The sequence below is a fragment of the Vigna angularis genome, chromosome 2 (genome assembly GCF_016808095.1).
Source record: "Vigna angularis cultivar LongXiaoDou No.4 chromosome 2, ASM1680809v1, whole genome shotgun sequence".
Taxonomy (NCBI): Eukaryota; Viridiplantae; Streptophyta; class Magnoliopsida; order Fabales; family Fabaceae; genus Vigna; species Vigna angularis.
In genome coordinates, this window is record NC_068971.1 from 37,279,892 (window position 1) to 37,293,580 (window position 13,689).

Consider the following 13,689-nt stretch of genomic DNA (forward strand, 5'->3'; position numbering starts at 1 on the left):
CTATACTTTTTCAAATGGGATTTGTATCATCCACACCTCATATCATAAGAATTCATTTGTTGGAACTATGAGAACGAGAGTTAAGTCATTTGTGATACTACATCTCTTTTCAATTTGTTCAAGAAAAGGTTTTTGAGTTTGTTTTCTTAGTTATTGATGAAGATGTTTAACATGTCATTCATTGACATCTACTAATAGTCTATATCCGAACAATGTCAAAGTAACTTAATATAATCTCTTTTTTTAAGTATTTTTGTATTATGGCACGTTGTAATAGCTTTAACTTATAGTAATAAAATTTCTATTTCTATCTTATTTTTTATTATGGCACGTTGTAATACTTTAAGGATTAATGCATTTTTTTATTTCATATACTTATATAGTTTTTCTTCTGTAATAATATTTATTCTCAGCTCCTAATCTTTAATAAATTAAAGTTAGAATAGTATTTCAAAACTATAATTTAATAAAATTGAAAACAAAATTATAAAAGTAATTTAAAAAATATCAAACAAATAAATAAATATCTTCTTAGAACAACATATAACTTCTTTACTTTTCCTTCTTCTTTTATTTTAATAAAATTTAAAATAAAAAATCAGTTCAGGTTTTCAAAATTTTCGACTGATATTTTAACCATCATTAAAAAAAAGAAGTCAGAATTTAACTATATGATAGATAAGTGAATTCTAACCTAAAATCAAAAGTATAAATATAGTGAAGGAATATGTTAGGCAGAAGAAAAAAATCTCCCGATTTGGCATATAAAATCAAGATTGATGGAAAAAAAATAGAGTCTTGAGAAAAGTAGAAACTGTATGATTACGACGTTGACAGGCGAACCAATTGGAATTTGGCATGTATGGCAGTAAGGTATGGACCAAACTTTGGGCATGGGATAATCCAACACCACCAATTCCCATTATTTCTTTTTATTTTCCGTAACAAAAGAAAACATCCACTTAGGATTGTCGCAGACGAGGAGTGTCTAGTGGCCACACGAGTTTTACCATTACCAAAACCTCCAAACCAATGTCCGGAGGTGTTCTGTTCCTTACCTTCTGCATGTGAATTTCAATGTTTCCTTTTTTGCCATTCCTTTTCTCCAAGGTAAGCATAAATATCAAGTGCTTCTGGTTTTAATTATTACTGAAATTCCATTTTGTGCCTGCACTGTTGGCGTGACTGTGCAAAGTTGTCTTATTTATTGTGACCCAGATGGTGTTTTGAGTATTGATTTGGAGATTCGTTGAGTATTTTAGAGATTTATACGATTGCTATGGATACTTTGCTCAAAACACCAAACAAGCTTGAGTTTTTGCACCCACTTCACGGTTATTCAGAGAAATTAAGCGGTTTAGGCTCCTCTAGGGTGCAAAATCAGGATTTTAGGTTTGGTTCTAAGAAACCACTTGTGAGATGGGGTAAATGTGGTGGTTTGCGGGCCAGTAGCAGTGCCCTTTTGGAGCTTGTTCCTGAATTCAAGAAGGAGAATCTGGATTTTGAACTTCCTTTGTATGATTCCTCAAAGGGGGCTGTGGTGGACCTTGCTGTTGTGGGAGGGGGACCTGCTGGGCTTGCAGTTGCGCAGCAGGTTTCTGAGGCAGGGCTTTCAGTTTGTGCTATTGATCCAAACCCTAGGTTGATTTGGCCCAATAATTATGGGGTTTGGGTGGATGAGTTTGAGGCCATGGATTTACTCGACTGCCTTGACACCACCTGGTCCGGCGCAGTTGTCTACATCGACGATAAAACGAAGAAGGATCTTGATAGGCCTTATGGTAGGGTGAATAGGAAGCTGCTGAAATCGAAGATGCTGCAGAAATGTATCTCAAATGGTGTCAAGTTTCACCAGGCCAAAGTTATCAAGATTATTCACGAGGATACCAAATCTTTGCTGATTTGTAATGATGGTGTCACTGTTCAGGCTACTGTGGTTCTTGATGCAACTGGGTTTTCAAGATGCTTGGTTCAGTATGATAAACCGTATAACCCGGGTTACCAAGTGGCTTATGGGATTCTGGCTGAGGTTGATGAACACCCGTATGATGTAGATAAAATGCTTTTTATGGACTGGAGAGATTCTCATCTGGACAATGACAAGGAGCTGAAGCAGAGAAATGATAGAATACCCACTTTTCTGTATGCAATGCCCTTTTCATCCACTAAGATATTTCTTGAAGAAACCTCCCTTGTAGCACGGCCTGGATTACGAATGGATGATATACAAGAAAGAATGGTTGCTAGGTTGAGACATTTGGGTATTAGAGTGAAAAGTATTGAAGAAGATGAGCACTGTGTCATTCCCATGGGTGGCCCACTCCCAATTCTTCCCCAAAGGGTTGTTGGCATTGGTGGTACCGCTGGGATGGTGCATCCTTCAACTGGGTATATGGTTGCAAGGACCCTGGCTGCAGCTCCTATTGTTGCTAATTCTATTGTTCAGAGTCTGGGCTCTGATAGAGGTCTCTCCGGAGGAGATATATCTGCACAAGTGTGGAAAGATTTATGGCCCATCCAAAGGCGGCGACAAAGGGAGTTCTTCTGTTTTGGTATGGACATCTTACTCAAACTTGATTTACCTGGCACAAGGAGATTTTTTGATGCCTTTTTTGATCTGGAACCGCATTACTGGCATGGATTCTTGTCATCAAGACTGTTTCTTCCTGAGCTCTTATTTTTTGGACTCTCTCTATTTTCTTATGCTTCTAATACATCTAGGATAGAGATTATGGCGAAGGGAACTCTTCCTTTGGTAAACATGATCAACAACTTGGTAAAAGATACAGAATGAGATTACTTCCCTTTTAATCTGTTGTATGCTACCTATGGTTTGTGCTTCCAAATGTAGTTTCCTACTCACATTATAGATTTCCAATAATGAATAATTGTGTATATTTATTCTTTGCTCACCGTAATTCCCTTTTGTGAAAAAAGTTCCCAAACTTTCTCTATTTTAAGCTTATCATTGTTTAGATTGGCGTACTTGCAATGGATAAGACGAAAAGAGCTGACTGATTACTGTTGGTTAATGGTTCGGGGCAAGGGATGTTAACTCAATGTTAAGGTTTCTTCATTTCAGCACGACCAGTTTGTCTTACCCTCTAAGGATTAATGTCTCCATAAATGTAATGTGATTACTGTGATTCATTTTGATCAACCTATTAGCAATATGATCCATGTTTTAAATGTTGATCGTGCTAATTCATGGTCTTTCTATCTAGTATATTCAGTTTGACTTCCAAGTTGGGAAGGAAATAAACGGTATACACGATATGCATGATGTGAAAACTATAGCTCACCTTTGTCGTTGAAACCATCATCCTTTAATCCAAGCGGCATATTTTGTTAGTAAACTCAACTATCAACATGCCAGTGGCGTATCATACATGTTACAGAGCTTCACTTTATCACAGTGCACTAAACTTTTAAGTTGCACTAGATGAAAGAGAAATTTGAACAAGAACTAGGCACTCGAACTGTAACCAGAGAGGCGTGGATAGTCCAGGTAGATCGGAAATGGGTATTGGTTAGAAGAGGTTAAACATTTTAATTGTTACATGTTAAGTTAAATTTTGAAGTAAAGTTGGATCTACTATACACTCGTTTGAAGGTAAGTTCACTTCTATATGTACTTGGCTAAATTATGTGCTTCAGCTATCCAAATCCTGGTCTTACATGTGATCATCAGTAATGTGATTACAGAATGCAAATTTCGTTCTAGAGCTCATTTGAGAAAAAACAATGTCATTTTCTTGTTATGGCATACACAAAAATTATTATTATTCTATTAATAACTTCACTAAAAGTGTTTAACATGTTCTTTTAGATAGATTATCTTAAGATCAACTCGTTCGGCTAAAATAAAGTTAATACACGAATTTATCCTATTAGCTTATCATACCTTTTCAGACCACTTGAAATTATGTTTGACCTTATAATTCTATTTTCCATTTTTACCCTCTATTTTAATAAAAATCTTAATTTATGTTAAATTGTACTTGAAATATTACACTATTTAAGTAATTTACTTTTAATTTATTGTGAAATACTTTAAAATAAGAGTCCAAAATATGCCAAAAAAAACTTAACATTGATTATTATATTTTTGTGTGTACATATAGAGACATCTTTTCATGCCATTTTATACCTACAAGCTAATTTTAACAAACAACTTTACCAATCACTTACTAATTCATAAAAAAAAAAAAACTAACAATTTTCAATTTAATGATTTAACATTTTAACTTCTGGCTAATTTATCAGCTATATTCGCCAAACATAAATTGTATTCTACATAACGTTTAGTTTCATTTTCAGCATGTAAATAGAAGAAATTCAGAAAGATTAGAGACAAAATGCATCCAGAAGAATGCAACTCTTATCTTCGAGGCCAAGTGTTTTATTTATACTTTTAACATCAAACAGACATACACATACATGATGCTAGCCCGAACTAAATAACTCCTACACCAAAGTTCAAATAAACTGAAAATTCTGCCAAAATCTGATTTTATCTTAAAAAGGTAAATACTAATCTCTACACTCAAGAAAGCTCGCGGCTGCGCTTAGCAGCAGCAACAACAGCATTCATCAGTGTTCCACGGAACCCACCATTTTCTAATTCATGAATGCCCGTAATTGTTGTCCCACCGGGAGAAGTAACGTCATCCTTGAGTTGGCCCGGGTGCTTCCCAGTCTGTGTCACCATTGATGCTGCCCCCAATACCTGCCAACGACACAAATAGACTAGTCATGCATGCAACTTTAGAAACGAGATTTATAATGTAGGTAATCTAATGTTCAGAGGATACTTGCTTGCATATTCAAACAACAGTAACTGTATCATTACTTATTTATCTTTTTGTCAGTTTGTAATACAGGCATATATGCCTATGCGCAGGCAATGTGTTGTTTAATCAAAACCAGTAAAAAAAATTGTGGGCGGGTGTAAGTATGGGTCAAATCAATTTGGATGCACTACAGTGGGAGAAGGCTTTTCCATAAATCCGGTTGATTAATTTGCTCAACCTGTCAAGTAAGCACAGCAATATAGAGGAGGACACTTCGTACATTGCTTGAATCCAATTTGTAAAGTAAACACTGTACAGTAAACAGCAACATATAGTGCACTTGGTATATTACTCGGATACAATTTGTGATTCGTTGTTGTTGGAGATCTTCATCAAGTATAGAACGAACATACACAGTAAAGCTAACAAAAACACAAAGAAACAACCAATCTTCAACTTGTCTAATAATTGCAACATATTTTGTGCGTTCTAAATATTACTTATTATATCTGGATTTTATGATAAAATAGCAATATAAGACAACGCAAAAAGCATGCATCACATAAATTATAAACATTCGGAGAAATGAAGTACAAAATTAACTGTTAAATGGTCGAAGGATAGCATTTCAGTTCACTTACAGTTTGAGAAGCTAGACTTAATGAAAGATCACGTGGTAGACCAGCTGCTACTCCTCCATCAGCCAAAGCTTCTATTGCTAAATAAATGTACGCAGGACCACTACCACTGAACAATTCAGGAAAAATAAAAGAAGTTTTTGTAAGTACATCAAAATTTGGTATGTCTGTCACAGAACTCGGAAGCTATTCCAAGACAAAATCTGGAAATTAGGAGCAAGGCTCACATATCACTTGAACAGGGGGAAATGATTTACAATGGTAATAGGGATTCAAAGTACAAACGTAATAGTAATGAGTAAACGTAAATAGCTTCAATTGCACGGGAATAGCATACCAACATCTTAACCCGTCCTTATCCTCTAACCTTGCACTAATATCATCACTTATCTCAAAAGAAACATGTTTATCAGAGACGAAATGAAATTTCTTGTTGATTTCTCGAATAATATTATCATTCAGTGATTTTAGAAATGATATCTACATACCTCAGGCCAGTTATTCCATCAAAATATTTTTCTTCAGCTCTCCATATTTTGCCGATCGACCCAAACAATTTAGCTATAATATTTCCATCTTCCTCTGTTGCAGCTGCCCCCAAGCTCATAACTGTCATAGTTTGGTTTTAGTTATCTATTCATTCAAGTCTGAAATTCTCAACAATGCAAATTAATGCAGAAAGAAATGCAATAAGAATATCCATCGAGTTGTAAAATAACATACAAGGTCCAGAATTACCACAATATGCAAGAGAAAGCATTCTTAACCTTGTAATTTATCCATAATTGAGATTATTTACCCATATAATTTACGCATCCAAATGAAGAAAAAAAAGACATGCTAAGACTACACGATCAAACTATAACAAATGTACACATCAGAGACAATATATAAACAATAGCAGCCTTCATAATAGGCAAAAGCACTCACACTATTATCATAAATCATGTGCAACTTCTATCACATGAAAGAGCTCCATTACAAAGATGCATAAAAATACAAACAATATATAAACATCAAACAATATGAATATTAAAGGCCAGCCAGTTCTAAATGTAGTTCCATTATAAGCTGTAGACTCTATAAAACAGAGCATTAGCATCACAAAACAAGCCTTTTATTAGACAATTCTAGTACCAAAGAGTGTTCAAAATATCCCACCAGCTAACCGAAACAGTCACAGACTATAACGGAAAATTATGTTTTTCACTATGTAGTTTTAGTACTGATAAGTTTAAATGCTATATTATCAATAAACCGAGTTAATTCCACCACCACTTTCAAGTTGCAGACAAAAATTGAATGTTCTATCAAAACTCTTGAACAGAGAGAAATTAAGCAGTAATTGACAATTTAGAATTCACAGTCAGTTACAGAACTACGAAGTTGTACAAATAATTCATGCATCATACATTCTCAACATTCTGCATATAAAAGTAATAGAGGATCACTATGCTTTTAAAAGTAGAGGGAAAATGGGATAATACCTGATGCTGCCTCGCCAACTGCAGCAGGTGTATTAGGCATCACCCTTATAAATCTGTCACTCCCTGCCCATTCCTACATTTTATGTAACAACCGTTTTCCGTAAAATTATACAACCTGATTATATTTGAGAAAGGCTACTTGCACAAACCCATGCGTAGTATGTTTGCTTGGTCTCGGAAAGTATTTTTAGTTTTCATTTCCTCTTTTAACTTTTGAATACAAAAATATCACCTTATTTTTATTTTGTTTCTTATTTTCGAAACTTGATCCAAATAAAAGAGTGAAACCAATCTTTTATTCTCTCATTACGAGTTTAATTGTGATGCACTGTAAAATGTAAAAGTCAATAAACTTACAGCGGAGAGGATGGATTTGTGATTTGATCAGTGAAAAACACCTTTACAGTATCAGTGCATTTAAATTAAATCATTTTCTTTTTTCTTTTTTGTTAGTATAATCATAAAATAGAAACACGTTCAGTTCCCACTAAAATTACAGTCTACACAACAAAGTACACAAAAGCAAAAAAGAAGAAAAAAAAATACATTGCATTCGTTACCTGAAGATCTTTCAACTTGACGCCAGCAGCCACCGAAACCAAAAGCTTATCCTTCGTGATTATCGACTTCAATTTCGACACCACGTCTTTCGCTACAACAATACACAGAGAAGTAAATGAAATCGCAAGTCGAATACGCATGATGACCGGGAGAGAGTACAACAATACCTAATTGAGGTTTGACCGATAGAACGACGACGTTGCTTTCGCGCACGACCTACGAGTGTGAAGAAAAAGGAGTGAAAACGGCGTGACGTTTGTTTAAGAGACAAAAGAAAAGGAGAGGGAACGGTAATACGTCGTCGTTCGATGAGAGGACGGTGACCCCGAATGATTCGAACGCTGTGCGGCGCGCGGGATTGGAGTGTACAGCGGTGCGAATGCGAGAAGGCGGCAGAACACCGGAGCGAACGGCACCGCGGGCAATGGACTCGGCCATTTTTCCGGCGCCGATGAAACCGAGAGTGTAGGTGTCGGCGGGAATGCTAGCGATTTCCATTTTGGGTTACTTGGCAGAGAAATCAGTTTGGATCTGAAACTGAAATAGGGAAACAGAGAAAGAAGAGAAGTGACGCAGTCACGTTGATTGGTTTGGTTTGGCCACTCTTCCACTTCCAGTTTTTTGGTTTGTTGTTACACTTGCATATTCAATTTGGAAATTTTTTCTGCTGTAGCCCCCATTTTACATCAGGACCCACTAACACTTTATTTATCTAAATAGATTCTTTGAGTGTTTATGTTACAAAACTCATTCTTACAGGAATTGATGCTAAAAGTGAAAAAATGTTAAAAGTGAAATTGATGTTCTAACAACTCTATTTTTTTAATCATTCTTATAGTAATTAGAGTTAAGATTATAACTCAATAATAACATTAATAATTATAATTAAACTATTATAACTTAGTTCTAAAACTCAATACCAAAATATGGTTAACATAACTTATATGCACTCCAAAATAAAAACTAAAAGTTTAATACCATCTTCAACCGTTGACATATATTATCTCAATTATTTATATATTACTTCTGACTAGTTCCTCTTACGTATAGATGTTATAAGATTATCGCAAGAATAAGAGAAATAAGATACAAAAATGCAAGGGTAAGTTAATTATCACAAAATATAATCACTAATTGAAAGATATCATAACTTTCACAAAATTTTTAAATTAAAGTCACTTAACTAAAATTCAAGTATCAAACTATAGAGAAATTTCTAGACTTTTGTTTCCAGGAGACTAGTATATTAAATGGACTAGTAATAATTTACACTTGTTGTTATACTGACCATTATCTTCTCTTTGTATACAACAATAACTCAAATGAAACATCATATATCTCATCCACTACTGACAAAGTTAAGTTCATTAGCTCCCTAAGTATGATGCTCAATGTAACCTTTTCTTCAACTTTCGCCACCTAATTATCATCTCTATGTGAATTTGATACTAGTGATAATCTTACATCATAAGTCCTCTTAATACACTTGATTTCATCCTAGATTATCATTTCCCCTTGGAAATAGCTAATGTGACAACTAGAGCACACTAAACTTTCACAAATAATCCTACATTCTAGAGAGATATTGAGTTTGTAAAATGAACTCTATAATAATTATAATTTAACTTTTCATAATAAAATATTATTGTACGAGATTTATTAATATAATTTATCTTTTAACACATAACATAATACTATCATAAATATCATTTGACAAACAAAGAAAATCATTTAACAAGATAAAAATCACTCATAAAATGACAAAAATGACATATTACCATCTAGCAACAAAGCTACACACAAATCAATTTTTTTCCATGAAAATTTAGGATTTTCCATCACTTCATATTTTTCTCATTCCTATCCTCAATTTACAACATTTACACATATCCAACATTTTAATAAGCACCCTAATATCTCATATTCATTACTATGACATTAATTTGATTCTCCCTTTCTATTCTTACAAACATAAAGAATTAACACTTCATCCATATTTTCAAACCACTCATCAATCCAACATGCTTTCAATCATATTTTTAATTGAAAATTCCACAAACCACACTAATACTGAGAAAATCCACAATTTCATGTGTGACGAATTAGGGAATTTGATGTGGTAGGGCCACTGAAATAATCAATTATCTTAAGTGACAGTCGATTATCACATTATGTTTTGTGTAATTGTGAACTTTTCGAGAATAATTGATTATCACTTATGATAATCGATTGTCCCAGTGTATTTTTGTTAAAAATGGCGAATTTGATGAAGAGTCGACATGGACAAGGCTTAAGGAGCTATAGAATGTGGTGATAATCAGAGAATGAGATTTGTGGTTATGTTCAGGGTCAGTCTTGACTTGTGTTTAAGATTGGAGCATGAATGAGTGTTGGGATGTACCTAAGTGTGTGGTTGATGAGCGTAAGAATGGGGGATAAGTCTACTTATTGTACATAGTAAATCCTGAGTTTATATGTGGATGTGTTCTTCCTTGTGCCTAATGTGCAAAGGAAGGATTGTTCAGGTATTGAACCTTCCTTGTGTGGGGAAGATGGTGTTTCCTTGTTTGTGTGTGGGAGGAATACGTGTTCCTTAGCTAGATTGCGAGACTACTCGAGCATATCTGTAAGGGATGCTACAAATGGCTTGTAAGGAAGGCTACAAGTGGCCTGTAGGGGAGGCTATAGGCTGGTGAGGTAGGGTAAAAGAGTGAGACAGATTATTCTCATTATGATGTTTATGGTTTTGTGAAGGTTCACGGTGGTGTTCATGATGGGGTTAATCATGATGGTGGTACATGTGTTGATGATCGTAATGACAATGATGCTCCATGGTATGCTATGTTGTTAGTGATTGTATCATGTGGTGTAGTTAGCATAGGTGATGATAAGCGGATAAACAATTAATCTATGTTTATGATGTTCGTGATAACATTGATGATAAGCGGTTAGAAGATTATGAATTATATTGTTATTACTTCTATGTATGGGGTGTTTGGTTATTTGGTTATTGTTGATATAGTCAATATGTATGTATCTTGTTTTATGATGATATTGTTGGTAACTTACCCCATACGTGTTTATGTTGTGTGTTTGTGAATGAAATTATCAATGATGATCGTATAATGCGTTATACGTGAGCAGATGATATTGCAGATATTTCATAGGTATGATAGACTCGTGAGATGATGGGAGAAAAGATTTGGGTTTTCTTTATAGTTCTTTTAATTAGACTTTTGATACAATGTAATATGGAGTATTCTTATTTCCTTGGTCTTTTTAATTAATTTAAAAAAGATGTAATTGGACATTGCTTTTAGAACTAATACGATTTAATTTAGTTATGCATGTTTAATTATTGAGGTTTTTGAAAAATACATTTTCGTGCTATAAGAAAGTTTTAGAATTATCGGTTTTTGTAAGAACTTGTGACACCTGAAATGTAAGGGCTATTACTTTAAGAACAGGTAAGCAAGTACAAGGCTTTGAGGGAGCCCAAGAGGATGAAGATAAGAAGAAAGAAGACACACATATTGATGACAATGGATGACCAAGTGAACCATCATTTGAGACTACCATTGATAAATCCAAGTTAGTATCCTCTAACTCTTCTTCTAAAAATTCTTTTTCATCTTATTCTCCACCTCCTCTATATCCAATTCGGTTGAAGCCAAGAAACAAAAAAATGGAGGACCAAGAGATTTTAAATACTTTCGGAAAGGTGGAGATCAACATTCTCTTGCTAGATGTTGTTAAACAAATTCTAAATACGTCAAGTTTCTGAAAGAACTTTGCACAAATAAAAGGCGCATTAGGGATAATGAGGTTGTGAATTTGGGAAGAAATGTGTCAAGCTTGATTAAGAAGCATATTGAAATACAACGAAAATGTAAGGATCCATGTATGTTTTATGTTTCTTGTGTTATTAGAAATTCAAAGTTTGACAATGCCATGCTAGATTTAAGGGCTTCCATAAATGTAATGTCTTTATCAATGTTTACTTCTCTATCTATGGGACCTCTTAAGACTACTAGTGTGGTCATTCAACTGGCCAACCGTAGCACAATTAACCCTATAGGTGTGCTTGAGGACGTGCTTGTCCAAGTAGACAAGTTAATTTTTTCTGCAGATTTCTATATCATAGATATGAAGGACGATGAAGGAATCAGTCCAACAATTATTATCTTGGGAAGACCTTTCATGATGGCAACACGAACAAAGATAGATGTGCATGCAGGATCATTGACAATGGATGTCAGAGCGGCTGCAGCGAAATGGTTAACGTGGAATAAAAAATCAAGAGGGGGCGGGGGGTGAATTGGTTTTTAATAATAATGTGTGCCTTTTAAAATTTCTTCTCAATTTAACTTACTAAGCAAATAATAACGATAAATAAAAAGAGTAAGGTTGAGAGAAATTTGCACAGATGATTTTATCGTGGTTCGGATCTTACCAATCCTACATTCAGTCGCTTATCTCAAATCAAGATAAACAGATCATTACTAACAAAACAATTACAAATTACAATCACAAAGAAACAATTTGTAAAAGTTTAGAAACCACCTCTCTTATTACCCCAAGAGATGAAAGTCACTTCCCCTGCAACGCACAAGGGATGAACACCTCCTCTGAATCTTCAAAAAGGATGAACACCTCCTCTGAATCTTCAAAAAGGATGAACACCTCCTCTGAATCTTCAAAAAGGATGAACACCTCCTCCAAATGCTTCACGAAGGATGATAGGCTTTTAACTCAGCAACAACAACAACACTCAATCACACTCCCTGTGAAAGTTCTAGCTCTATGCCAACACGCCAAGCTCTCAAAGCCACAACACAAGGGTTCAGCAAACCCTAGAACACTTATCATCGCACACTATAGATAAGATTTTTCGAAATACACTTATTTCATATTTTTGAATGAGAGCCCAATCTAATTTATAGAGATCTCATTCAAGGATACCTCCAAAAATTCGTTGTCAACTAATTAACGTGTGATAACCAATTATCCAATTATGGTAATTAATTATGCATTTAATGAATGCACAACGGTAAAAAACTTGTTTAAAAATTCTCATAATTGCTCATTATAATCAATTATGGCAAGTCATAATTGATTACTAATAATCGATTATTATAAATTGATAATCAATTATCTTGAGTATAAAATGAGGTTTTCTGATTCAAAAAACATTTTAATGCAACCTAAGGCAAACAATAAATAGAATCAAAGATACACCACATTCTATACATAAATATACTAAATTACAAAAGCTTTAATATAAAAACAAGTCTTCATGAAGATCTTTTTGCAATAAACTTGAGACTTGACTTTGAGACATCATAAAAATTTCTGCTCTTCAGCTTTATGCTAACAATGAACATAAGAGACGAGAAAGTGCGGTTCAACGTGTTGGAAGCTGGGAAGCACCCGATTGAAGATTATTCTTTTTTTTATATTGACTTATTAAGTGATGTTGTAAACAAATTTTCTTTTGGGTTCTTAGACGCTTTTTCAACTTTTTCTCCATCTTGGGACTCTTCTTTTTCAAAAATATCATTCATAACTTTGGACGACGAAGAAAATTATAAAGCACGTGATATTGAGGACGCAATGTCAATAAATGATACCTTTGTGGCGTCCGAATGTGATGTTAGGGTGGCTGAGATAACCTTAGGCAGTAAAATATTGCCATTTATGGTACTGCCACCCACTTTGGAGTTGAAACCCTTACCATCTCATTTGAAATATGCTTATCTTGAGAAGGGTGAGAAACTCCTTAATATTATATTTTGCTTACTTATGAGCAGGAAGAACAGTTGTTGCAAATCATTAGAGAACATAAGAAAGCAATAGGCTAGACTTTGGCATATATATTCCTAGTACTAGCCCTACTTTTTTCATGCACAAGATACTTTAAGAAGAGGATGCTAAGCCAGTAACACAACCTCAAAGAAGACTGTTGGAGGTTGTCCAAAAATAGGACACCAAGTTTCTACAAGTAGGTATTATACACCCCATTTCTGATAGCACTTGGGTGAACCCTATACATGTGGTTCTCAAGAAATATGGAATCACAATGATTAAGAACAAGAGGACAAGTTGACTCCTATTCAGGACAAAAGTGAGTCACATAACTTAGTAGTTACCCATTTTCATTTACACTGTTATTTTCATTTTATTCTTAGTTTCTTTTTAGTATTCTATTTT

The 13,689-nt window shown here is 34.4% G+C and overlaps 2 protein-coding genes across 2 annotated transcripts; one reads left to right on the forward strand and one right to left on the reverse strand.

Moving 5' to 3' along the window:
- Window positions 1–893: 893 nt before the first annotated feature.
- LOC108329637 (lycopene beta cyclase, chloroplastic) lies at window positions 894–2,912 on the forward strand. The gene is made up of 2 exons (XM_017563949.2): window positions 894–1,110; window positions 1,219–2,912. Exon 2 carries the CDS (start codon window positions 1,280–1,282, stop codon window positions 2,792–2,794), a length of 1,515 nt encoding a protein of 504 aa, XP_017419438.1. The 5' UTR covers window positions 894–1,110; window positions 1,219–1,279; the 3' UTR covers window positions 2,795–2,912.
- A 1,459-nt stretch (window positions 2,913–4,371) lies between these two features.
- LOC108327925 (pyrroline-5-carboxylate reductase) lies at window positions 4,372–8,143 on the reverse strand. The gene is made up of 7 exons (XM_017561660.2): window positions 7,777–8,143; window positions 7,647–7,695; window positions 7,479–7,570; window positions 6,919–6,991; window positions 5,920–6,040; window positions 5,435–5,540; window positions 4,372–4,729 (listed from the first exon to the last, which is right to left on the reverse strand). The coding sequence occupies exons 1-7, from the start codon at window positions 7,975–7,977 to the stop codon at window positions 4,547–4,549; spliced, it is 825 nt and encodes a 274-aa protein (XP_017417149.1). The 5' UTR covers window positions 7,978–8,143; the 3' UTR covers window positions 4,372–4,546.
- Between the last annotated feature and the right edge of the window lie 5,546 nt (window positions 8,144–13,689).

Excerpts from the sequence above, each read along its gene's own strand:
- LOC108329637 (XM_017563949.2), top strand. The coding sequence starts at position 1,280 with ATGGATACTTTGCTCAAAACACCAAACAAGCTTGAGTTTTTGCACCCA.
- LOC108327925 (XM_017561660.2), bottom strand. The coding sequence starts at position 7,977 with ATGGAAATCGCTAGCATTCCCGCCGACACCTACACTCTCGGTTTCATC. Across the intron at positions 7,696-7,776 it reads TCCTCTCATCGAACGACGAC|GTCGTGCGCGAAAGCAACGT; the intron begins GTATTACCGTTC and ends TCACACTCGTAG. Across the intron at positions 6,041-6,918 it reads AGTTGGCGAGGCAGCATCAG|TTATGAGCTTGGGGGCAGCT; the intron begins GTATTATCCCAT and ends AAACTATGACAG.